This window comes from Saccopteryx leptura, chromosome X, assembly GCF_036850995.1.
Source record: "Saccopteryx leptura isolate mSacLep1 chromosome X, mSacLep1_pri_phased_curated, whole genome shotgun sequence".
In the NCBI taxonomy this organism is placed as follows: Eukaryota; Metazoa; Chordata; class Mammalia; order Chiroptera; family Emballonuridae; genus Saccopteryx; species Saccopteryx leptura.
Window position 1 is genome coordinate 7,856,822 of NC_089516.1, and position 27,623 is coordinate 7,884,444.

Below are 27,623 nucleotides of genomic sequence, written 5' to 3' on the forward strand. Positions count from 1 at the left end.
CCAGTTTCATTCTTTTGCATGTGGCTTTCCAGTTTTCCCAGCACCATTTATTGAAGAGGCTTTCTTTTCTCCATTGTGTGTTGTTGGCCCCTTTATCAAAAATTATTTGACTATATATATGTGGTTTTATTTCTGGGTTTTCTATTCTGTTCCATTGGTCTGAGTGTCTATTTTTCTGCCAATACCATGCTGTTTTGATTGTCGTGGCCCTATAATATAGTTTGAAGTCAGGTATTGTAATGCCCCCAGCTTCATTCTTTTTCTTTAGGATTACTTTGGCTATTCGGGGTTTTTTATAGTTCCATATAAATCTGATGATTTTTTGCTCTATTTCTTTAAAAAATGTCATTGGAATTTTGATGGGAATTGCATTAAATTTGTATATTGCTTTGGGTAATATGGCCATCTTGATTATATTTATTCTTCCTAACCAAGAACAAGGTATATTCTTCCATCTCATTATATCTTTTTCGATTTCCCTTAACAATGGTTTATAGTTTTCATTATATAAGTCCTTTACATTCTTTGTTATGTTTATTCCTAAGTATTTTATTTTTTTTGTTGCAATCGTGAAGGGGATTATTCTTTTGAGTTCGTTCTCAATTGTTTCATTGTTGGCATATAGAAAGGCCAATTTTTCCAACATCATTTATGGAATAGACTGTCTTTACCCCATTGCATGTTCTTGCTTCCTTTGTCAAATATTAATTGACCATACAGGTGTGGGTTGATTTCTGGGTACTCTATTCCCTTCCATTGAGCTATGTGTCTGTTTTTTATGCCAGTACCATGCAGTTTTGATTACTATGGCTTTGTAGTATAGTTTGATATCAGATAGTATAATTCTCCATTTTTGTTCTTCTTTTTCAAGACTGCTGTGGCATTCGGGGTACTTTGTGGTTCCATACAAATTTTTGGAATATTTTTCTAGTTCTGTAAAATACACCATGGTCTCTTGATTGGAATTGCATTGAATCTATAGATTGCTTCAGGTAATATGGACATTTTAATTATGTTAATTCTTTCTATCTATGAACACAGTGTATGTTTCCAGTTATTTGTATCTTCTTCAATTCAGTGTCTTACAATTTTCTGAATACAAGTCTTTTGCACCCTTGGTTAAATTTACTCCTAGGTATTTTATTCTTTTTGAGGCAATTATGAATGGTATTTTTTTAATTTCCTTTTCTGATAGAACATTATTTGTGTATAAGAATGAAACTGATTTCTGGATATTTATTTTGTATCCTTCTATTTTACTGGATTCATTTCTTAGTTTTAGTAATTTTTTAATAGAATCTTTGGGGTTCTCTATATACAGAGTCATGTCATTTGCAAATAATGACAGTTCTTCTTCCTTTCCAATTTGAATGCCTTCTATTTCTTCTTCTTGTCTGATTGCTGTGCATAGGACTTCCAGTACTATACTGAATAAGAGAAGTAATAGTGGATATCCCTGTTTGTTCCCATGTAAAAGTATATTATGTAGCAATATTACCACTTATTTATATATTATAAAAATGAGGCTTAGTGGAATTATACAGCTTGCATAAAGATCACATAATCAATTGGTATTAGAGGTGGACTTGGAATGCAGGACAACAGATTCATAGTCTCCTATTTGTATTTTCATTTCATGTTATATGTTGCTGAGCTACTGAGCTTGATTTGTTTCTAAATGATCACAGTTCTTAAATTTTTAATTTCCCTACAAGTAATTTTTTACAGAACTACACATATTTAAGTATAATTTTTTAAGTAGCATTTCTGGGTGCATTTTAAATACTGCATTTTAATCAGCACCAATACCATTTTGATTATCATCATAATCACTGAATGCATGGGAATATAATGGTGGACCAAAGCAGATGGTGTCCCTGTCCATTAGAAAGCTCATTATTTAAAACATTTATCAATACATGTATACAGGCAATGGTGACAAGGTCTTTGAATCAGAGTTGCTGAGTACTAAGAGAGCATGTAATAGGGAGAGTTAACAGAGTCATGCAGGTCATGGAAGGCTTTCTTAAGGAAGTAACACTTGAGCAGAGATATGAAAAATAAGCTGAAGTTAACAAGACAAAATGGGAATCATGAGCATGTCATGGGATAAACCAACATGGCAAGCACCAATATGGCTACAGGGGAAGAAATGAATGAAGAGAGAATGGGATGAAGGACAATGTAAGAATAGGCCAGACCTTGTGGAACTTCTAGGTCATGTAGTTTTCTTTTTCTACCCAAAGATCACTGGAGAGTCACAGTGTTAAGCAGAGGGTGTGACACAATCAGGTTTTGATTTTTGAACAATCATTTTGGTTGCAGTGGTTCAACCTGTTGGTCCAGGTTGAACAGTAAGGTAACTATTGCTGTAATACAAGCAAGAAATAAAGACAGTTCAGCTGGGGTCATGGATGTTGAGATGGGGAAAGTGGACAGATCTGGGTAGTAATGGAATACTACTCAGCCATAAGAAATGATGACATATTGCCATTTATGACAACATGGATGGGCCCTGAGAACATTCTACTGAGTGAAATAAGTAAATCAGAAAAAGCTAAGAGCTGTATGATTTCACACATAGGTGGGATATAAAACTGAGACTCATGGACATGGATAAAAGTGAAGTGGTTACGAGGTAGGTGATGTAGGAGAGGGGGATGTGGGAGAGGGGGATTTGAGGGAAGGGTGGGGAATGGAGTAAAGAGGGACAAATATAAGGTAACGGAAAATTATTTTACTTTGGGTGATGGGTATACTACATAATCAATAATTCAATGCTATAGAAATGTTCACCTGAAACCTGTATACTCTTACTGACCAATGTCACCCTGTTAAATATAATTTTCTAAATAAAATCTTAAAAAATAAAATGAATAGGGCTTATTGAAGAACTGAATATTGTGGGTGGTGGAGAGGGAGTCTTAGAGATAATGCTTTGGCTTTTGGTTCTCAACAATGAAAGAGACACAGAATAGAAACAGAATTTGGAGGAAGTATTAAAGGTTTGGTTTTGATACATGGAGTTTGAGGAACCTTTGAGGCATCCAACAGGAATTTTGGGAAGCAGTTGGATAGACAAGTCTGGATAGAATAACATATTTGTGTGCCATCTGCATAAAAGGATACTGAAAGTTATGAGTGTGCATAACATTATATAGTGAGTGTAGTACATGAAGAGAGGGCCCAGAACATAGCCTTTAGAAAATTTCAACTTTTATAAGCCAGGTAGAGGGGGATATGTCTGCCAACAAGACAATGGGAGGCAAGCCAAGAGTGCACTGTGTCATTAGGTCAAGGGAGGAAAGTGCTTCGAGAGCAGAATGGTGGTTGCTAGGGACAGAGGAGAGGAGGAAATAGGGAGCAATTAATCAATGGGCATATAATTGCAGTGGTGCAAGATGAATAGGCTCCAGAAACCCACTGCATGATATTGTACCCATAGTTAACAATATTGTATGCTTAAAAAAATCTGTGGAGAAAATAGATCTCACATTAAGTGTTCTTACCACAAGAAAGTAAAAACGATGCTTTTAAAAAAGAGAAAAGAGACTGATGGTGTTCATTGTCATGAAACTGTCAAGTAAGATGACAACAAAAAAATATCCTTTAGTCTTAGTTACATGGAATTCACTGGCAGAGTTAGTGAGAGTTATTTCTGTGGATTGACAGAGCTGGAATCCAAATTGAGGAGAGCTGAGCAGTAAAATGAGGAGGCTAGACTAGATCCTCTCTAACATTCCTTCCAACTCGAAAATAACAACTTTCATGCTGTTAGCCAGTCTCCGTTTGCTACAGGTTTCCCTACTCACCCTACTCCTGGTTAATAACAGCGTTGCTGTGGAAAGCAGTTATTTGCCAAGACTATATTACTTTGAGCAGCATTACAACTTCAAACAAATTCGGGACAAATCATTTTCTTCTACTTTTACATATATATGTATTTTTTTTTTCTTTAGGAAAGAATTGAGGACGAAAAAAATCTTGTATGATTTTTTCATTGCATCAATTGAAAAAAATATATTTCTAGGAACTGATTTTATCTTTGGGGTCAGGACTGCAGGGATAAAATCAGGTCTAGTGTTTCCACGTGGATGGATTTAAAAGTAAATAGATTTGAAGCTACAGTCCAGGGATGTCTCACACTACACTACACTGTCTGCCTTTCAAATTGAATCACTTTTTCTGGGCTTTGAGAATTAAGGAACACATCCAAAAAATTGATTTTGTATGTAAGCAGAATGCTTGGGCACTGCTGCTTTTCATTAAGGAGAAGTTCCTATATTCGGTATCTTGATGGGATAGAAATCCAATCAAAAGGTGTACAGACCATTGCTACTACTCCAGGTGTGATCAGCAGACCAGCACCGTCAACCTCACCCAGTAACTCGTTAGAAATGCTGAATCTCAAGCACCAGCTCAGACATACTAGATCAGAAATTGCATTTTATCAAGATTCTCAGGTGATTTATATTAACATTAAAAGGTGAAAAGAACTTGCGATTTTTTTTTTCTCAGATTTTTTTCTATTTTTTTAAAAATAGAATTCTCTGTTACTCTGCTGTGATATTTAAACTAATCCAGGAGCAGATTTGTCATTTACGGACTAAAATTTCATCGTATTTTATTTTAAAATTAAGATCAGCATGGAGTGCCATGACTAACAAGGTACATTTTACAGACAAAAAGTAGCTCATTCACCCAGCTCATGGTTGAACATGCATTTTTCATTTTCCCTGGCCAGAAGCTTCTAATCACTAGCATTGAACTATTTCTCCTTCCTCTTTTATTATTAATAACATTTATTGATCTAATTTAAAACAGCAAGTTTACCTGTCATGTTTTGGTAAAGGATTTATCAACTTTAGCTATTTTCTCTCTTTAAGCCAATTTAGAAGAACTTCACCTTCCTATGTGACCCTCCCTGGTGATTAACATCTGGAATGGACAGATGAAACTCAACCCTCAATCTCACTGCTCCTTACTCCATTTGTTGCCTGGAGCCCTACTCTATCTACCCTTTAACCGGGGCAGGAAAAGATTTCTACTGCCCCCTTCTGGCCCATTGTATTTTTCCTCCTCTATAAATCTGCGACTCGAAGAGGATGCCCAAGGATTTTGAGCCGCTGAAGAAAACTCAGCGGAAGGGGTTTTCCCTAGTAGAGAGGTGAAGAGATCCTTTGGAACAGGCGGCTAAAATCAAACAAAAGCACTCAAGGGGTGAGGAAGGCAGAAAGGGCTTCTCAAGTAATTTATCGATCCTTGTGAACCTTTTCCCACACATGGGCTTCTACAGAAATGTCCCTTCTTCAGCCCAGGACTCCCCTGTGCCCCCAGGTTCCACTGACAAGGAGTGACTACCCACTGTCCTGTGATAAGTGCAGTACTCCAGACCCTGTCCCCTGCTTTCCCCATTTCGCTTTCCCATGGCTGTATCTTATTCCCTTCTCTTTTCTGCTTCAAACTCCTGTCCCCCCTGCCACTGACAGATTCGCAGTGGCAGGAGCTCACACCCCAGCCTCCTCCACCCTCTCCTTTTACCCTGACCTCTGCTCTTCCCGGGTCGCTGTCCCGTCGCACCCCCTTCAGCACCCCTAGCTGAACAGCCAGCCACTCTTTGCCTTTGAATGGCAGGCATGTCCCCTCTTGATTGCTTCTCTCCGACCCCCCCCCCCCCCCCCCGCCCCAAGCGACTGAAAAAGGAAACATGCGCACTTCGGAGCTAGAAGCTGTCCTAGTGCTGAAATTTATAGGCTGGTACGATCACGTCTCCGTCTCTTTCTGTAGCTCTCATTCCAGCGCAGGATCTCAGCCTTTTTGCCCTCTTCTCCCTACCCACTCTGGCTCGCAGAGTCCTTTCTTCTCCCTCATTTACAACTTCTTTTCAAAAGAGAACATTTTCTAGGGAAAGGGACTCGCTAAACAGAAAGGACTTAAAAGCCACAGCAGCCCGACTTCCAGCATGGCATTGTCACCAGCCCCCTTTGCATGGTGAGGAGATTAAGGTAGCAGCGTTTTTATTATTTAGGAAAAGCAGCTGGGGTATTCATCAGTCCTAAGGCTTTGTCTTTCCTTGGTGAACTGATGGTCCTGAGCCCCGGGTTGACCTGACCATGATGCCTAGGACTGGCACTTTTTGTTTTTTCTCAGCAAACTGTACAGACTCAAACCTCTTTTCGATTTTCAAGGAAACTAGATCCCTGCCAGATTTTGAATCTGGACAATAGATAGATACTTTGTCCTAGCTTCTTTCTGGAATCGTTTCGGGGATATTTTCCACAAGCATCAGAAACAGGAATGAACCGGCAGCTAGTGAACATTTTGACAGCCTTGTTTGCATTTTTCTTAGAGACAAACCACTTCAGGTAGGTGAAAAGACTTTGCATGCTGATATTTTCCACATGAAAACTGTTTGAAAGATAACGTGTCACGCAATTTTTATCAATTTTCTATGCCCCAGACCATATTATTTTAATTTTATGGAGGAGAGTTAGATTTCTTTTGTTCTTTAAAAAAGCTTAATTATGGTGGAGGGTGGCAAATTTTTACAAAGGCAAGTTTTATGATGCATAACCTCACTCTACGGTTCCAACACATTTTCTCAGCCAATGAGTAGTCTGATGAGTTGCATGCTCTTTACATTTCTATATAATGGTGAAATTTTTTTTTTGCTTTCAAATTCTTCTAGAAGTCATTTAAAAGGACTATTGGATGCAATACTTTTCATATGGTGGAAGTGACTGGATTAATTTGTCAAAACTATGCTTATTTTATATAAGATATTAAAAATATCTAATTCTTAGCCAACTTGGTACTTCTATTGTATTTCAGCAACTAGATTCATACAATGAGGACTACAATTCAGAAAATTTCTTGAAACATCAGAAACATTCAAATCTCATTTGGCACTATATTCTACTGTTCAGTATATTTGAAATTGATTGCCTACCAAAATGTAATTAAAATGACATCTTTGTATTTATGTATGCATGAGAAATAGACTATGAATAATTAATAAGTGAGAAATCATTATTTGTATGCTTGCATTTTCTACCTAATTTACAAATTGTCAAATCAATCGATACTTCAAAATATCAGATTATTACTAATAAGTGAAATAGCCATCTTAATGAAGAGGTTCTAAGACAAGATAGAGATAGGAGATGTTCATACAACAAGGTATAGAACTCTTCATTTAATTTTCACCAAATTTTATGGTATTTTTTCACAGAACCAAGAGAAATGAAACATATAGCAGCAATGTTATGAGTACTGGGAAAACCCACTATGTTCCTTTCAGGTTCACACCTCCTACTATGATTAAGAAAAATTATAGGCTGGGTTTTATTAGAATCATCATCATCATCATCTTCACCTTCACCACCACCACTACCATCATAATCAAATAGTACTTGATTAATCAGATGATTCTGCATATGGGAATGTGAGTATTTCCAGATGGTCGTATCAATATTTTTTAACTCCTACCAAATGTTTATATCATTTTTGCACTTATATTTAATACTACTTCTTTGAAAACCTAGAAAGAATGTGGCATTTTATTAGTTATAGAATTAACAAGATTACTTATTAAACTATTGAAAACAAAACTTGTAAAATATATACTTCAGGACAGAAATCAACATTCAGTCACCACTATATGCTCTGAAAGAATTGATTTTCACTACAAACTAAATATGTTCTTTTAATATGCCCTTTAAAGGAAATAAAAATCTGAAAAATGTATCAATCAACATTCAGTATTTTTGACAAATCAAAAAATAAAATAATTTATTTTCTGTGAATATTCATTGGAATTAACTATTTAAATGTTAATATATAAATAGCAACTGATAAAATAATAGAAGTACAGACATGCTCATTGTTGACCTATTTTAGAATGAAGTTAAATTTCCAATTGAAGATTTTCTTTGAGACATCACATTGAAAAGTATTAATAGTGGATAGCTGGAATAGAATCTAGCAGGTGAGAAAATAAGCAATGGGAAAATTAGTTCATGCTTACTCTGTTTTGCCCATTTCACTACACATTTCTTATAAAAAGTAGCTGGTTTTGGGTGGGGGGTTAGTGCCTTGACTCGGATCTGAGGACTTATATTAAGAGATTAAATGCTGGAAGAATTTTTTTAACTCATGGGGAAACGATTTTAAGATAATTACCTAAATCTAAGAAATTATCACTTTCATTTCTCTGATGACTCTAGAAAGAAATAGCTTTAGCTATATATCCATAAAATCTACAATAGAAAGTATACACATTGTTTCATCTTAAACATCATGCATGGCTGAAGTTTGAAAACTTAGGATTTATACCTCTCATCATTTAAAGTTAACTCTAGACCATAACATAATTCTAGAAGTTGACCAAAGAGTCTATAATTTTCTTTTTTTTTAACAACATATCAAGTATATTACAAAACATATCGAACACTCTGTGAGCATTAGTTCTCAGGTGATGAGAATGGAATTGTTGCTAAAAGAGTTAACGATGTGTTTAGGACGACTTTCTGCAAAGACCATGACTCCAGGTCTGGAAAACAACCTTCGCAGACCCTATCTCCTTCAGATTTCTTGGACAAATTAATGGGAAGGACATCAGGATACGATGCAAGAATCAGGCCAAATTTTAAAGGTAGGTTTCATTTAAATTTATGTTAAGCCTGTAGGAAATTTCCTAGATATTTAAATATTCTGAAAAAAAAACTTTTCAGGGTTTTTTATTATAAAATGGAAACACATATAGTATTCATTTCATTTTGGCATTCTTTTGAATTGGTCGATTTAAGAGCTTAAATTTTACATTTTGCGTGCCACTTTTGAAAACTTTCTTCATCTGTGCTCTATTCCACAAAGAATATTCCACAGAGATTATTGTCACATTCCCTATGTTGTCTTCAGTGAGAGTGTGATTGGAAATGAATATGAGAGCAAATGTTGGGCTTCACTTGTATGAATGCCTACCAGGACTCATACAAGATTCAGTGGCTACTGCCAAAATCTTCGGTTTGGGTTTTAAATACCTACTCCCAAAGTGAAGATTATATCTCAACATAGAACATGGCAATTTTACTCATTTTTAGGTCTCCTTCATTTTTAAATATTGTGAGAAGAGGCTCCAATAACACATTAAAAAATTTCGGTTTCCTCTTGTTTAAACATTTTAATTGTTTATTTGGTGTTACTTATCTGAAATTAACAAAGAAGATAACAGAGTTATAGAGTGCATATGTCAAAGATGGTAGATACTTTCTTTGTTTAATTAGAAACAAACCAAAAATATTGGTGTTCTTGTTTTACATTACAAAAATGTAATTGTAGAAATTACTTTTTAATTAATTGGTTTATTTTTATTCTGAATCAGAAAATACTGTAATATTGTAATAAAAACCAAATATTAATAATTATTTAATGCTTTAATTTTAAAAAACATTTTAAATGATAATTGCATTAATCTTGTAATTTAATATAATGCACTGTATTAAGTATTTTATAGGAGGAGAAACATAATATTCTAGATGTTATATCATAATTCATGCATTGCTTTGGTTTTGCTTATTAGCAATTTAATTGGATTGCTTACCTTGAGTTTTGATTAATTTTTATTATTGGAAAACATAAGCATGAAAACTAATTCTAAATTCATTCCTTCTTTAAATGTTATGCCTCTGAATATAACAGCTAAGGACACATTTCATAAAGTAATATATCAGAATTTGACAAAATAAATGTTTCTGATTATAGAGTATTTTTAAAAGAGGCAACAGAACTAAGTTCAAAGCTTGATTTTCCTGAAAGCAATTTTCATGTTCATCCCATTTCATACTAATTTTGTGATCATTGCTTTGGAAATTAATATTTGAAACAAAATCCTATGAGTAACAAGTCGAGAATCAGCTTTCAATGGGGCTGCTCATTCATACCTTTATTCACTTAGCCATTCAGTAACTTTGGAATCTGAACTACATGCAAAATACTAATAAGTGCATGCTTTGAGAAGTGGAAAAATGAAACAGGTTTGGGTGCTGCCATCAAAAATGTCAGTGAGGAAAGTAGATGTTACATGACTCTTATCAAATACATATATTATTATATAACAATGAAGTCATTAATAGTTAAGTAACATTAGAAAGAACAGATAAAATACTACAGGGTTCCAACAAATGAAGACATGATTTCCTATTAAGCTATTCACGGAAAGCTTCATAGAGAAGGTCAAGAGATGGAAAAATGTTTCAAGTTCATGAGCATCCTGTTAAATAGCAGTTATTAGTCATTATTTTCTAGGAATAATTTTTCAAAAGGAGATATGAGTACAAAGAGTAATAAAACATCCATGTTGCCATTGCTGCTTTACGTGATCATATAGAATGAACAATCATTTCAATATACAGTTTTCCTGGTTTTGATGGGGATGTCACCCTTTGGAAATGACATTTCTCATGATTCTCAAGGATAAATAAATGAGGAGAATATCAAGGATAGCAAAGTATGGTCACGTTTTGAGATTTATCCACTACTTGAAGATCTGAGCACAGGACGTTTTAAAGACTTATACAAAGGAAACGGGGTAGATATCGTTTAGGGACCTCATTGATACTGGACTACACTGAGTTTTGTCCCCCTTTCACTTTGACACTTCAATGAATCCTGATACTCTTTTACAAATTTTATTTACACGGACCATTTATAAAAGATCAATTACCTAATAGCTCCCACAGTTCTCTTTATTCTGAGCATCTTGGCTTCTCCTTGACGTAAAATATCTTCCTTTATTATAAACAAAAACAATTTCCCCTCCTTGGTGTTCCCATAGCGCTTTGTATGTCCAACACGGTTCTTTAGCATATTTATGTTTTATCAGCCCACCCCTACACTGCATCTGAAAGGGCAGTGAAGCACTTTATTATTTACATATATTATACTATATAGTTGTATATGTAGTAGAGGAAAAGGAAGTAATCTTTTTCTTCAGAATGAGAAGAGCCAAGAAAGAAAAATGCAGATCAATTATGAAGATTAGCATGCCCAACTAGGTGTAGAAACTGAAGATGGGAACTTCTAAGGGACCACAGGGTCCTAACAAAGATGATCTTGCTGAGCTGTGGGGAAAGAAACACAAGAAAGAGATGATAGGGAACTTGTAACAGTGAGGTGGCTAGGAAAAACACTATAATACTTACCATAGTTGATTAGCAATGTAGCAGTGAGAAATTTTATTTGGCAGGTAGAAGTGAAGGGTGATTAGGAAATGTGATTGTATTTGGAATAGTGACAGGTTCCCTGTAAATGCCAAAAAACAAACTGACTATGGTAACAGTGAATATGATGCTGCTGCTGTTGCTGAAAATGACGATGATAATGATGACGGAAGGGCAAATTTTGGCCATAAGAATAAAAGCAAGAGCCAGATATGGGCTGCTAAGGCAAAGGGAATGGCTTTTCTACAAGTCTTATGAAATAGTAGCATATTTCTCTGTTTCCTTGCTGCTATGCATTGGCAAGGGAGAAAGAAATGCATAGGCATAATTTTTCTTATTGGAAGGCATTTTCCTGCATACTTTCAAGTCAGTAAAATATTTCATGTCTATTCCATGTTCCTGATAGACTGTGAAAGATGTCATAATGGGGTTATATACAAGAAGGAAGATGAACGTAAGCTAGAAAGGGGAACCAGAATGATTCAGACTTAGGTCTATAATTGAGAGCCATTCTTAGAAGCTATAAGAAAAGAATAGCTTTTCTGATGTGAACACAAGTGTATAAACAAAGTCATGAGTCAGAGTTGCCAATTGCATTACATCTGTAAGATACATAGAGGCCTGGGCCAGATCTTGTCAAAACATAAATTTTCAAAATCCTCAGGTCAGACGAACAAACAAGCTATGTCCAGCCAAATGAAATGCTCAAACCTGGGCAAAATGCACTAGTTTCAGTTCTCTCTGAAACAAAGCCTTTACCTACTGTAATGAAATTTTCTTTGAAAATAAAATTAACTTAGAGGTATAGCCTAATTTCATCCAATGTGAATAAATACATTTCAGCATATCATTCATTTGGGGAGAGGATCTGGAAGAGATAATGCCAGGAGATAATTATTCACTCAACTTTGTGCATGCCACGCACACTAATTTTTTTCCCTGTCTGGAGCCCTAAATTTAAAAGTGTGATGTGTGACATTCAAACCTAAATTTGCATGCAATATGGCTTCCTTCGTTTTCCAAGGAGTTATCAGCTCAAGAGGTATTTCAGATGTAAGTAGAAATAGGTCCCTTTCCAAAAAACTATAGGGGTCTTTAGATTTCTCTCCTTGGAAATTCTCTTGTTTGTAGCCATGTAAAGCTCAAGCTCAAATGTTGTGCCTGCCATACCCTGTAGGGGGTGGCTGGAGCACAAATGTCCATCTAGCAGGCACACTTGGAAAGGTTGATTTTCCCAGTGCTAATGCAGCCCCAGCGTGATCCTTTCTTTGATTGCTCTGGTGGATGCGGGCATCACAGGTTACTATGAAGAGTAGAATGCTTGCAGGTATTAGAGGGATTTGACCTGAGTACAAAAGTAGCTGACGCCTGCAGGCACCTTACAGAGTAAAGCCATTTTAGAACAAGACAATAGGAGATAAAAGGGGGAAAAAAAGGTTATTGAAAGGAAAGGCTGAAGGTAACAAAGGGAAATTATATAGGACAGTTTTGTTCAGGGATGATATTGATGAAGATTTTTGAAAGTCTGAAATCCACTGGGTCACAATTTATTTTAGCTTTTGGTGCTGTATGGACACCAACTAACACATTTGTATATACTAGGCTACTACTAGGGCCTACAAGGTGCTTGTCAGGGACTTAAGGTGCAATCAAGAAGGAGGTATGTACAGCATTCTAACATACTCTGGTAAAATATATTTCAATAAGTTCACCTCACTGGAATATGTCGCCCATTCCATGGTGACAAGAGGATTACAGTGGAAGGCGCCCTGGGCTTACATCCAGAAAACTGAGGTTCATGTCCTGGTTCAGCCACTTTTGACAAAAGGTATCTTCACCTCTCTAATGCTTCTGGTTTTCTTTTGCCCTTCTTACCTTATTTGGGTTGTTCTGAGCATCAAAGGAGATCATCGTAAATAATTTAAATTATTACTAGTCCCCCATTTCTGTTTTATAACTGACACTGACTAGATATTATCAAACATCACCCTTTGAGGCGATTGGGTCTTTGTCATTTTTTGACTTTTTTTTAATAGAAAAAAAATGTCAAAGTAGTTCTAGCATCTTAGAGTTCAATTGCAGTAGCAAGAACAGAGATAACATGTATCTAATCTAGTTCTACTCTTGTTTGGTGAGAAAATTTTCAACTGGAAAAAGCTATTTCTACTCCTAAATATGAAACAAAGAGGAAGCCATTTGTGGAAAAGAATGATCTTTATCTATTCAAATTCCATCCCTGATTATTTTCTTGCACTCTTTTTAAATGAACAAAGTAAAAGACATGGGACAATTTCACTTGGTCATGGAAAGAACCCTAAATTTAACTGAATATATATAACTGTCATTTCTGATGTATTTTCTTGTTCAGTTATTTCAGTAAGGGTCACTGCACAAATGTGCTGAATTTATTTCCTAGTTTAGAATAAGTAATTTGAAAAGAATATTTGGCCTCTACAACATGGCAGGTTAAAAGCACTGGAAATGAAAGCCCATAATTTAGTTCTTGAGAATGTATTGCATTTTGAGAATTAGTTGATTCTGGGTGACTTCATATCTTTAGTTTTCATTATTGAAAGAGCCTAAACATTTTATCCTGAATTCTATAGTGCTTGCCATTCCTCCTGAATGACAATTTAGCCCATTTTGCTGATAATCTGAGACTTTATTTTTTAAAGAAAGATAATAGCATCACTATCAGAATATCTTAGTGCTTAATGACCAGATTATTATAATGTGTCCAATTGGGGCAATCTGGTTTAGAGTGACAAAAAATTTGTCATTAGTTTTTTTTCTTGGTGGTGTTCGATATTTTTATTGATGTGTTGGGTCAGACACATTTGGAATAGGTTCTTAAAAATGAAAATATAGTTGATCAAGCCTCATCACAAAAGGATCATGAGAAGCATTCTGGGTTCCCCTTGCAGTCAACACCTAAGAGGCTGTCCTGACTCTGGCATGTGGCATTGGCTCACTGACTTTTTATTTTTTTAAATCAGCTGTTATTTCTTTCTTTATTTTTTTTAATTTATTCATTTTAGAGAGGAGAGGGAGAGACAGAGAGGAGAGACAGAGAGAGAGAAGGGGGGAGCTGGAAGCATCAACACCCATATGTGCCTTGACCAGGCAAGCCCAGGGTTTCGAACCGGTGAACTCAGCATTTCCAGGTCAACGCTTTATCCACTGTGCCACCACAGGTCAGGCATTGACTTATTTTTTTGAGAGGATTACTTGTGACTGATTGCAGACACATTTAGTCACATAAAACCCACCAAAGGAAGGACATGAGCAAAAGGAAAAGATCTATAAGTGGTACTCTTAAGTGTGCAGGACACTTAGAAATAAAGTCACTAGGTCGCCCTCTTGGAATCTAATCTGGTTAGCCAACTGAGTGTGGTCATGGGGCAAGTACAGAACGAAAGCTGGACACTCTTTCTGACTCATGCCTGACTTGTGTACTCACCATTCCCTTATAAACATGAATATACCAAATGGTGGCTTTGTTTTGTTAACACATTTATTCAAGTGGGCAAGAGAGAATCTTGAATTGAGTCAAAATATAAAAACTCAATAGGCAGTTATCACAACTGTGGCTGGATAAGTCTTGTTTTATATTTATTTTTTTCTTTTTCTCTGATGAGAGGGAAGTTTTTATTTTCTTGAAGAAAAATAAACTACATTGGCTCATGCATTGTCGAAGCAATAAATTTGTGACAAGGAGCACACATATGGGCACAAAGTTATATGTAAAGGTTTACATCTTTATATTTAAGTCTAAATACACAATTCATCTGTTTATTCCTTTAATAATTAGTGAACAATTACTATATGCCAGGTGCATGTTACTTGCTAAATGTACAGTGGTAGACAAATATTAAAGTTTTTTTTCTTAATTGGCAGAATATAAGAACTACACTTATTATTTAGTGTTTCCATAAAACAAGCACTTTACAGAAATTTGCGTTATTATTTATGAAACCAGAACTAAATTTACCAGATTTTAGAGACACAGAACCTAAGATATGCTGTGATGTGATTTGACTAATGTTATAAAGCAGCTCTATCTAATTGGGATTTAAAACATCAAGAACCTGAATATTTATGACTTTTTATTTTATTTTTAAATTTTATTTTATTTTTCAGTTACAGTTTACATTCAATATTATTTTGTATTATTTTCAGGTATACAGTATAGTGTCAGATAATCTTATACTCTTCAAAGTGTTCACCCCCTAATATTTCCAGTACCCACCTGGCACCATACATAGTTATTACAATATTACTGACTCTACTCCCTGTGCTGTACTTTATGTCCCTGTGACTATTCTGTAACTACCAATTTGTAATTCTTAATCCCTTCATCTTTTTCACTGTCCCCCAAGCCCCTCCCCTGTCTGTATCTATGAATCTGTTTCTATTTTTTTTGCTGTTGTTTTTCATTTACTCTGTTCTTAAGATTCCACACATAAGTGAAATGATAGGATATGTGTTATTTCACTTAGCATAATACCCTCTAGGTTGATACATACTGTTGCAAACAGTAAAATTTCATTTTTATGGCCAAGTAATATTCCATAATATTCCATTGGATTTATGTACCACCACATTTTTATTAATTTTATTGGGGTGACACTGGTTAACATAATTATACAGGTTTCAGGTGCCTAATTCTACAACACAGCTCTGTACACTATTGTGTGTTCAACCCCCTAATTCAAATCTTTTATCCCCCCTTACCCTCCTCCACCTCCCCCACTGGCCTGGGCAATCACCACACTGTGTCCATAAATTAGCTCTTTTTTTTTTCTTTCTTTCATTCATTCATTCATTCATTCATTCTTTCTTTCTCTTTCTTTCTTTTTTTTCATTCTTTCTTCTTTCTTTCTTTCTTTCTTTCTCTCTCATTTTTCTTTCTTTCTTTTCTTTCCTTTCTTTTCGTTTTCTTGGTCCTTTTTAGTTCAATCCCTCCACCCATTCACCACCCCCAACAGCTGTCAGCCTGCTTTCTATATATGAGTCTACCTTAATTTTGCTTGTTAGTTCATTTTGTTCATTAGATTCCACATAGGAGTGAAATCATATGTGTACCACCACTTTTTATTCACTCATGTATAGATGGGAATGTGGGTTGCTTTCATATCTTGGCTATTGTAAATAACACTGCATTGAACACAGGGTTCACATATTGTTTTGAATTAGTGTTTGGGTTTCTTTGGATATATTCCCAGAAGTGGAATCGCTAGATCATAAGACTATTTTTAATTTTTTGAGGAAATGACTCAGTGTTTTTTGAGTTTTTTTTCCATAGTGGCTGCATCAATGTACACTCTCACCAACAGAGCATGAGGGTTTCCTTTTATTCATATTCTCGCTAACACTTGTTGTTGGTTGATTTATTGATGATTGCCATTCTGATAGGTATTTTGTTGCGATTTTAATCTGAATTTCTCTGATGATTAGTGACATTGAGCATCTTTTCATTTGTTTATTGGCCATCTGTATGTCATCTTTGGAGAAATGTCTACTCAAGTCCTCCACCTGTTTTTAACTGGATTTTTTATTTTTGCATCAAGTTATATGAATTCTTTATAAATTTTGAACATTAACCCCTTATTGGAGGTGTCATTGGAAAATATGTTCTCCAGTTCGATAGGCTGTCTTTTCATTGTGCTGATGGTTTCTTTTGCTGTATAAGCCTTTTTAGTTTGATGTAGTTTGGGTTTTTTTTTTCTTTTATTTCCCTTGCCCAAGCAAATAACCACCATATATATTGCTATGAGATATGTCAGATTTTATTGCCTATGTTTTGTTCTAGGATTTTTATGGTTTCAAGTCTAACATTTAAGTCTTTAATCCATTTTGAGTTTATTTTTATATATGGCATATGAGGGTGGACTAGTTTCATTTTTTGCATGTATCTGTCCAAATTTTCCCAACACCATTTATTGATAGGCTATCTTTACTCCACTGTATATTCTTCCCTCCTTTGCCAAATATTAAATGGCCATATAGGCATGGGTTGGTTTCTGAGATATTTTGTTCCATTGATCTATGTGTTTGTTTGTTTTTATGCCAGTACCATGCTGATTTATTATAAAATATAATATAGCTTGATATCAGGTAGCATGATACTTCTAACTTTGTTCTTCTTTCTCAAGATGGTTGTTGCTATTCAGGGTCTTTTGTAGTTCCTTATAAATTTTTGAATTATTTGTTCCAGTTCTGTGAAAAATGGCATTGGTATTTTGAAAGGAATTGCAATGAATGTATTGATTGCTTTAGGAAATATGGACATTTTAATATTAATTCTTCCTATCAGTGAGCACAGTATGTGTTTTCATTTAATTATATTTTCTTCAAAGAAATCTAAGCTTTTAAATGTCAGTTCTCACTTTAGTAAAACTGGAAAATTTAAATTTTTTCCATTGATGACAGAGAGAAGCAGCAACTCGTTGTTCTACTTAGTTGTTCCATTTAGTTGTGTACTCATTGATTGCTTCTTATTTGTGCCTTGAACAAGGATCAAACCCATGACCTCAGTGTACAAGGACAATGCTTTATACACTGAGCCACTTGGCCAGGGCTGGATTATAATATCTAAATTGAATGCCACATTGTGCAGGATCTTTGCAGGAAAGAAATGGTGCACTGCAGTGGGGTATGACAGAGTTCGAAAAACTGATCACTAGAGGGAGAGCATAGTACTCTGGGACTATCAACAGCAGAGTTGAAGAGGCAAGAGGGAGTGGTTACCAGAACCTAGAGAAGTTGGCTACACAGCGGCCACCTAATGAGATCTGTGAAGCAATGTAGTTAATGTGTGCTGTCCTAGCAGGAAAGAAGCTATGGACCTCACTCTCCTCCTGCTTTCCATTTTCTTGTGGCAGCTTCTCATTGGTCAACTACAACTAGCAGTCATGGGGCAAGGTCAATGATGCAAATCCAGCAGGTCAGCTTCCCAGGGCACAGCCAAGAACAGAACAGAAAAGAAAGTGTCTCTGGGAAGAAATGAAACATAATCAGTACAAGGTCAAGTTATGAGCAAAGCCACACTTCAACCTTCAGGTGGTTGAGCAGACAGCTCCAAAACTCATTATCAGTTCAGTAAGCCTTCCTTTATCAGCCTTGAGAAAGAATGGAAGTGAGAAAGTAGTATCATTTACATATATTACTCTAATGGTTACATGATACTTCCAAAAGCAGAGAAGAAGATAATGTAACATGATAGTTCTATGTCCTAAACAGACAATTGGAAGAGGCACAACCAATGGACTGGTGTATTGGAGGGAGGGTGAAGTCTTCTTGTGGAGTATATGAAAATAATTAATATAGTTTTCTTTCTATCTGATTTAATATGCTTATATGTTTGTTAATATCATTGTCCTTGTCCCACAGTAATCCCCTCCAAGATCCAAATACAGGGATGCATTGTAGGCTTAGATTTGAGCACAAGACTTAATGTGAAGTCTCTTTGGGGCATCACGGCTGAGACACATTCTTTCCCTCGGTGCTCTTCTGTTCTACAAAGAGCAAAAGAAAGAATGTTAGAAGAAGAGAAGATTGGGTGCTGGGGAGCGGGGCTAGAAGAGTGTGAAGACCAGAGCAGAATAGCGTGTGTTTCAAGGAAATGGCGAGTCTGAGGAACAGTTGCTTGCTTTCCACGCCTTGGCTGCTTTGATTACTGCACCTGAAATATAGCTACTTACGGCAATTCTGCTACTTTAGAAAACCTCAGAACCACTTTACCACATAATTTTCTTTCATTTTAAAAATCGGAGTGCACATAGAAGATAATATAATTTATCTTCTTCTGATTTATTTACATTTAAATACTTCAAGATGTTGATTCCTAAAAACCACTTCATATCCTACAAGGCAGTTGAGATTTCTTTTATCAGGCTTTCTCTTAGGAAAAAACATTCTTCGCCCCAAAGAAGGTTTTCAGAAAACAAGGGGTCTGTTTTATTTAGCTTTGAACCTTGAAGTCTCTCAATAGTAAATGATACACACATTTGGCAGACCATTCTGTAACAAATCAAGAAGAATGATGTGATTCAGAATAATTTATAGATGTACTGTGCAATGTACACAATGCATTTCTTTTTTCCCCTTTTTATTGAGTTTATTGAGCTGATACTGGTTAACATAATTATACAGGTTTCAGGCACACAATTCTACCACATATCTTCTGCACATCTTATTGTGTGTTCACTACCCCAAGTCAAGTCTGCGTCCAACATCATTCTTCCCCCCATACCCGCCTTCACCTCCCCCATTCCTCTCCCCCCAGCAGTCACCACACTGTTATCTGTGTCCATCACTTTTACTAAATCCCTTCCTCTGCCCCCCACAGCTGTCAGTCTGCTCTCTATCAGACTGTCTCTATTTTACTTGTTAGTTCATTTTGTTTATTAGATTCTACATATAAGTGAATCCTTGTATTCTACTTTTCCCTTTTAATTAACTCTGATTTTAGTATTTGAGAACTGTATAGTGTATGCCAAGTTAAAGGACTTAGGATTTATTACTAAACCAAATTAGCAACCAACCAGATGTGTTTGTCAAATCACGTTTTTTAGAATACCTGCTTCAGAGCCATCTGAAAGTCCTATTAAAGTCCCGGCCCTTCTCCAGTTCCACCTCCCCACAATTGCTGAATGATGGGATCTTGAAATAGTCACTTGAACAAATCCATTACTCCCTGTAGTTGAAGAACAACAGGACTAGAATGGGGAAAAATCTCCCCCTGTATCTGAAGGTACTGCCTTCCTTTTAGTATTTTCTCCCAACATACTGTGTGCTAGTATTGCCTTACCCTCACCCCCCAAAAAAGGATATATCCCAAATGAGATAAATAAAACTAAACTGAGACTCATGAGACCTGGTGTTAACTTTAGTTTTGCCAGCTGTGACCTGGAACTTGGCACTGCAGCTCTCTGGGATTCATTCTTGTCATCTCTAAAACAGAGGACTTGTACCAATATGTCTATGTCATCTCCAACTTTGAAAGTCCTTGTCTTTATAGTCTATATTAATATCTTCGGTATGTCTTTTTGTAAATTACTATTTCACCCACAGAAGAACTTGGATGCATCCAATATTCCTAGAGAATCGGTCTCTCCTCTGAGAAATCCTTAATTTTGTCCAGAATTCTTTTTGCACTTGCTCATAATTTATTTCAACTCTCAATATTTTAAGGGTGATCGTTATACTTTGGGAAGACTCTGAAAACTTATAAGAGGATTACTGAAGAAATCAGCCATTTAAAAATCTTGCCTTGCTTTTGGTCTGGACATAGCAAATCCATGTACAGAGGCTGTCTGGGAAAAGAGCTATGATGTTTTTTCAGTTTAGCATCTGGCCAAAGATGTTTCTCAAAACACCAGTCCCATGAAATTGTTCTTAGATATAAGGTTGGAAATGGGTAAGAAGAATGGGAAATTTTACAAAACCTCCTGAGAGAGTCCCAATGTTCATTAGCATATTAAGAGGTTTTGAGAAAACCTGCAGTAAAAATTCACAAATAAATATTTTTCAAACTTTTTTACACAGGGGCTTATCCTGTACTTATTTGATCATAGAGTCTTTAAATGAATAACATGCTGGGGAGCTGGTGTTTTATGGAATACACTTTAGAAAATGTGGTCTTTGTAAAATCCATAGATCTAAAAAATGTCTCCCATGAAAATATATGATGATGGGAAACTTAACTATACATAAAATACGATAATCTTCTAGAAAGATAATAATCATAGGGGAGAGACGGGCCATGCATTCAGTAAATGTGGCTTTCTTATTGATACATGGTCAACATTAGCATTCCAATTCCACAAGAGAATTACTCTACAAGTTGGATTATTATTGCAGGCTATTTATCTCCTGCATTATTTACATGAATAAATAAGCAAACCGTGGCACACTGAAAAAAAAAAAAAAACCCAAAACATTGAAGACAAAAGAAAAGACATTAGTCAATATAGCAAATACTTTGATCTGATAATCACCTTCTATTTTAGTCTTTATGATTCTTGAAGGCTGAGTGACAAATACACATTTAAACAAGTGACCTTTTGACAAACGAAAGCCATTTCTTCAGCAGAATGTGACAAAGTTTCATGCTTGTATGAAGAATTTCCTTTTAGATTGCTATCTTCTCTTGCATGAATAAGTCCTGTGGTTGTACAATTTCTATTCAACTGTTTGTTAAAAATTTGTTTCCCATTACTTCCTTGAAATGAAATTTTAAAAATCTGAATCCATATTAAAAAAAAAACTAATTTAAAATTGAAATTTTGCAGTACTTATCCTAAGTAATTTGTGTGGATTTAAGATTAGGTCTTTATTTATCAGTATAAAAACATATTCTGCTCAAAATTGATTATGTTTCATATACTTAGATATATAAATACCCAGGAAAAAAACACTGAAATTGTTTTCAATGGGTAGATACAGTAAGAGAAATGTCTTTGAAATATCACTAAATGTCTTGGGAAAAGAGAGAAAGAGAGGAGGGGGAGAGAGAGAGAGTAATCTTTATTTCTAGTTATCTCCCCATGCTTCCTTTGAAAGAGTTTGTCAAATAAGCTAGCATGATTTTTTTCTTCCTGTTTCTTACTCTGGGGTCTTAGGAAAATATACAGAACAAAGTAGGGGGTGAGGAAATATGAAAGATATCTTAGACCAATCAATACCTCACAACCCAAGTCATTTGTCTCACACAGCAGATGAAGACACATTGATGAAGAGGCCACTCACTACACACTCTATCAAACTAGTCCTTTATTTAAACATTGCTTCATAGTATCCATAATGATGGCATTAGCACTGCTGATATTCTACTGTACCACTTACAGATAATGGAATACCAATTTTTAAGCTTTTCTGATGATTGAGGGTTGATAGTCTTAGATTATCAGACCTTGACGAAGAACCAAGTGAAGATTAACTATAAAGAAGTTGGAATGCACACTGTTTGCTTACTTTGTCTTCAGATTTTGTTTTATACAGTCTGGGTGCCTGCCTCATATTCCTTGTTATCATTTACTTCTGATATCACTGCTGCTTCTCCATTTCTAGAAGGCAGATGGTGGCATTAAATATTGGGGGATGGGAAGACGGCATTGCTGAATCCTTAGTTACAGAAGTCATGGAATACGATATTAGGATAACATTATCTCCAGGTTTCCAAGATTTGTTTTCAAAATGAAGTATATAGTGCCTTCCAAAAATATAAAAATTTAAGAGATTATCCCTGTCTGAAAGGAAATGTCACATAGGTGTAATGCCATGCCTTGTGAATAGGAAGCCCTGACATCAAAACTGTATTTTTAGGAAGATTTTTTTATAGATAAAATGCCATTCTTCTTGTTTTAAAACTCAAGGTCATGGCTTGTTAGCAACGAAGTTGCTATATTATCCAGTATTTATATTCTCTGGAATATCCCTAATTCATTTTCAGGAGCTAGTGACCACTCTGTGACCAGTGGCATATTTCACATGATACTTACAAACTCATCCTATATTCTCAGACAGATTTTCTCTAGTTGTCCAAAAATAGGAGGAATTACCAACCATCTTGACTATGTGTTCCTTTTATTTCCCCCAAGCACCTACATTTCCAATATTCACATTTGTTTATTGTGCACACATGCCTCATTTAAGCTCATCCTTTATTCAAATCTTCTGAGCAAATAACCCCCTTTCAAACCCAGCAGGAGACTTCCTGTTCCATAGATTTTTTGTGCCAACCAAGTTTATAATATGCAGGGTTTTCAGCAAGTGTACAAATTTGTGACTTGAGGCAAATATCCCAAAGCCCATTAAACAACAGGATTTCCTTACTGAGAGGATACACTTATCTCAAGGACAATATTCCACACTTCACCTAAGAACCAGACTGTGCAAATAGCATGCTTACACGTACATTTTTTATTTCCTGCCTACTTTTGAAACTGGATTTGTGCAGAGCCCTGGGTAAAGAACCTTTCATAGTACCCACTCACCCCAATTCAGTTTATTTAAGAGGTGTCAATATGTTGTTGACAAAAATATTACTTGGGTAAAGGAATCTTTGTGAAGTTCAGTGGGAGTGGATTGACATGTGAATTATAAGTCCTTTACCATGGGAACTTTCTCATCCCTCCATATATTGAAGGACTAATTACTATATAAGAATCTGGGACCAGGTTGTAGCAATATGTGCCATAATAAACTGTGCACATGGAAAGTCTCAAGTGAGGAGGTATCCCCTCAGCATCTAAGTTTTCATATAAATGTCGGAACTAATTATGTGCTTCAGTGATAGAGCAAAGCAGTTGAGGATGTTAACAAAAAGTGTCCATCCGTGACATGGTGCAAGATGCCATATAAATTACAGAATGACTCCTTCGAACAAAGTCTTTGACTTCTGAGGGGTGAGGTGGCAGGTGCAAAAAAGGCAAAGAAATATCGAGTGTATAATAAATAGATCCCAAAGGCAAGCTAAGATCAGAAATAACCTCCTATACTTTTTTTAGAAAATCCATAGTGCAGCTGCTCTGGGAGCCTGATTGGCTATATCTTTATCCAAATGCACAGGAAGAGCAAGCTGAGCTGTCACCCAAGGGAGTGCAGAGCTCAAAATACTAGTATCCTGGCTGTTCTAGGCCTCTCATGACTCTTGAAACTCTCCTGGGACTTCTCATCACTTTCTGATAATGTTCATACACCTGCAAATAGCTTACAAGGGTCTTGGTGATTAGGTTTTTTACTATATCTGTCTGAGAATGGGTTTCTTAGAAGCAGGCCCTGTGTGCAAGCGATTTATTAAGGATAGGTGAGCAGGGGAGGTGTATAGAAGAGTGATGAAATCAGACAAGGACAGGAAAGCCCAGTATGGGTGAGCTCTCTAGCAAAGTCCAACAGAGGGTGGGTTTGACCTAATCCCTCAGGGGAACTTTGGAGTGTAAGCTAAACGCCAGAAATTCCTGACTGCAGGCAGGAAAGTTGGCTTTTCATATTCTCCTCTGTTAGTCTTTGGGTGAAGACTACCCTCAGGGTATTTATGGGTAGGTGGGGAGAGTAAATTCTGAGATGCTTCTGTCTCTCCATGTGGGCAAAATGAGCTCCAATAGCCCCAGACCAGTTCTCTATAAAAAGAAACAACACATGCTATGGTTACTGGAATCAAAAGCACACGAAGGTGAGAGGCACAAAATGGTGAGATCCCAGGAACCTGCATGAAGCATCGGTATTGTCACATTAACATCATCATTCCACATCTCTAGCCATGCCCTCCCACTCTGTTCCAGCCTCAATGCCTTGCTTCTTGTTTCTCAAACCACTGACTTCTGGTGCTTTGCATTTTCCTTTCCCTTCACCCTACCTGCCTTTCTACCAGCCACATGCCTGCTCATCCTACAGACCTGGGCATCAACATTATTTGTCTAGAAAGCCTCTCTTAAACTACTAAGTCTATCCTTTCCTATATGCTCGGGCTATATTTTCTTCTATGATTGGCTGCTTCCCTCTCTCTTTCCCTCCTAGACAGTTCAAGGAGGCCAGAGACTGGGCTTATCTCATTATCCATTGTACCTCTCTAGCATCTGACAGTGGGTAGGCAGCCAATGAACATTTATCAAGTGAATAAAAAATGTATAATACTAATCATTATTCATCTTTCATTGAGAAGTAATGAACACACATCACTGTATAAGGTGCATAGCATGATGGTTTGATTTATATATATTGTGCCATAATTTCCACAGTAAGTTCTGCTTATATCCATCTGCTCATGAAATACAACAAAAAGAGAAAAAAATAAAAAAATTTCCTTGTGATGAGAATTCTTAGATTTACTCCCTTAACAACTTTTCTATATAGCATACAGCAGTGTTAGCTATAGTCATCATGTTGTACATTACATTCCTAGTACTTACTTATCTTATAACTGCTGAAAGTTTGTACCTTTTTTTAAAATTTTATTTTATTTATTCATTTTTAGAGAGGAGAGAGAGAGAGACAGAGAGGGAGAGAGAGGAGAGACAGAGAGAGAGAGAGAGAGAGAGAGAGAGAAGGGGGGAGGAGCTGGAGGCATCAACTCCCATATGTGCCTTGACCAGGCAAGCCCATGGTTTTGAACTGGTGACCTCAGCATTTCCAGGTCGATGCTTTATCCACTGCGCCACCACAGGTCAGGCAAGTTTGTACCTTTTGGTCACCTCCTCCAATTTCTCTCCTCCCAACCCTCCACCTCTGGTAACCACAAGTCTGATCTCTTTTTGCATATTTTTTTTTAAGATTTCACATGAAAATGAGACCATATAGTAATTGTCTTTTTCTATCTGACTTATTTCACTTAGCATAATACCTTCAAAGTTCATCCAAGTTGTCACAATGGTTATGGTTGAATAACAAATAAATATAATTTTATTTCTATGTTTTCTTCTAGGAGTTTTATGTTTTCAGGTCATACATTAAATTTATAACCTATTTTAAATTAATTTTTGCAAAAGGTATGGGTCCAGTTTCATTCTTATATATGTGACTATCTAATTATCCCAGCATCATTTATTCAAAAGACTGTCTTTTCTCCATTAGACATTCTTGGTTCCTTTGTCAAATATTAATTGACTGCATATACATGTTTATTTCTCAGCTCTTGATTCTGTTCCATCAGTCTATTTGTCTACTTTTATGCTAGAAATCTACTGTTTTGAGGACAATAGCTTTATAGAATAGGTTGAAATCAGGAAATGTGTGACGCCTGTACTATTGTTCTTCTATTTCAGGATTTCTCCAGCTGTTTGTGATCTTTTGTGGCTCCATTTAAATTTTAAAAGTGTTTTTTTCTACTTCGGTTTAAAAAAATGTCATTGCCATCTTGATAGGGCCTACACTGAATCTATAGATGGATTTTGGTAGTACTGCCATTTTAACAAGATTAATTTTGCCAATCCATGAACATGGGATAACTTTTCATTTATTTGTCTTCTTTGATTCCTTTCAACAATCTCTTAAAGTTTTTAGGGTTCAGATACATAGTTAAATTTATTCCTAAGTGTTTTATTGTTTTTTGTTTTTAATGCTATTTTAAATAGGGTATATTTGTTTATTTCTTATTCAAGAAATATATTGTTAGTATATAGAAGAAATGCTATAGATTTGGATTTTTTATTGAATTTATTGAGGTGATACTGATTAACATAATTATACAGGCGTCAGGTGCCCAATTCTTCTAAAAATCACAATGAACTAACAAGCTACTGATTTTTAAATTTTGTATAATACTAATATTTAAACCCCAGAATATTTACTAATGGAAAGTTGGATATGTACAACCAAACTAAAATAAAATATTATCTGCTGCTACTTGCTATTCCTTTAAAAATGAATGAGGTCTTTTCCCATGTGTTATTTCATTTGATTCCTTATGGATTTCTCAGAATTAAAAATAGTTGGAATTTTGTTTAGCATTCTCGTTATTCCCGTTATTTTTCTGCCAGAGAAGGTTTAGACCAACACTAAATTTTTAGCTACATAAAGCCTAGGATAAAGAGAAATGTAGGTCATCATTTCGAGAATGATGACAAGGACATTCATTCTTGATCTCCAATACTTTAGTGAATGTTGTTGTTGTTATTTTGGGTTTTTTTTTTTGTATTTTTCCAAAGTGAGAAGTGAGGTGGAGGCAGACAAACAGACTCCTACATGCACCAGACCGGATCCACCCGGCATGCCCACCAGGGGGCGATGCTCGGCCCCTCTGGGGCGTTGTTCCATTGCAATTGGAGCTATTCTAGTGCCTGAGGCAGTGGCCATAGAGCCATCCTCAGTGCCCAGGCCAACTTTGCTCCAATGGGGCCTTGGCTACAGGAGGGGAAGAGAGAGACAGAGAGAAAGGAGGGGGGAGAAGGGTGGAGAAGCAGATGGGCGCCTCTCCTGTGTGCCCTGGCTGGGGATTGAACCCGGGACTTCCACATGCTGGGCTGATGCTCTACCACTGAGCCAACCAGCCAGGGATGTTGTTGTTTTTTTAATATAGCTCTTCTCCCTTTTCACAACAGAGTGAGTCTAGTTAACCTTTGAAGTCACAGGTTTTTGTACACTTACTGTCTTTGTAGAGCTTAATAAATGTTTAATGCTGAATGAGTGGATTTAGTACTATGTAGATATATATAAACCATTTAATATGCATATGGCATGGTAGTAAGTACCAAGTAGAGGAGAATTTTTAAAAACTTGCTAACATACTAGTGTTCTAAACTTCAACCTTTTTATCCTCCATCCTTCTACTTTACCACTATTCTAGGACCAGCATCCCATACAAAAAGCTCTATTTTCCATGCCCAATACCAAAGAGGAATGTATGGTGGCATCAAACTTATCCAAATTGAATACACTTGTAATTGGTGCTGTGATAACTGGATA

The 27,623-nt window shown here is 36.1% G+C and overlaps 1 protein-coding gene across 2 annotated transcripts in view; it reads left to right on the plus strand.

Moving 5' to 3' along the window:
• Positions 1–5,798: 5,798 nt before the first annotated feature.
• The window catches only part of GLRA2 (glycine receptor alpha 2), a 180,965-nt gene continuing 159,140 nt past the window's right edge, over positions 5,799–27,623 (plus strand). For both annotated transcript variants that reach the window (XM_066356230.1, XM_066356231.1), the window contains exons 1-2: positions 5,799–6,365; positions 8,520–8,653. In XM_066356230.1, the coding sequence (XP_066212327.1) occupies positions 6,298–6,365; positions 8,520–8,653 (202 nt within the window). In that variant the 5' untranslated portion in view covers positions 5,799–6,297. The remainder of the gene's footprint in view (positions 6,366–8,519; positions 8,654–27,623) is intronic.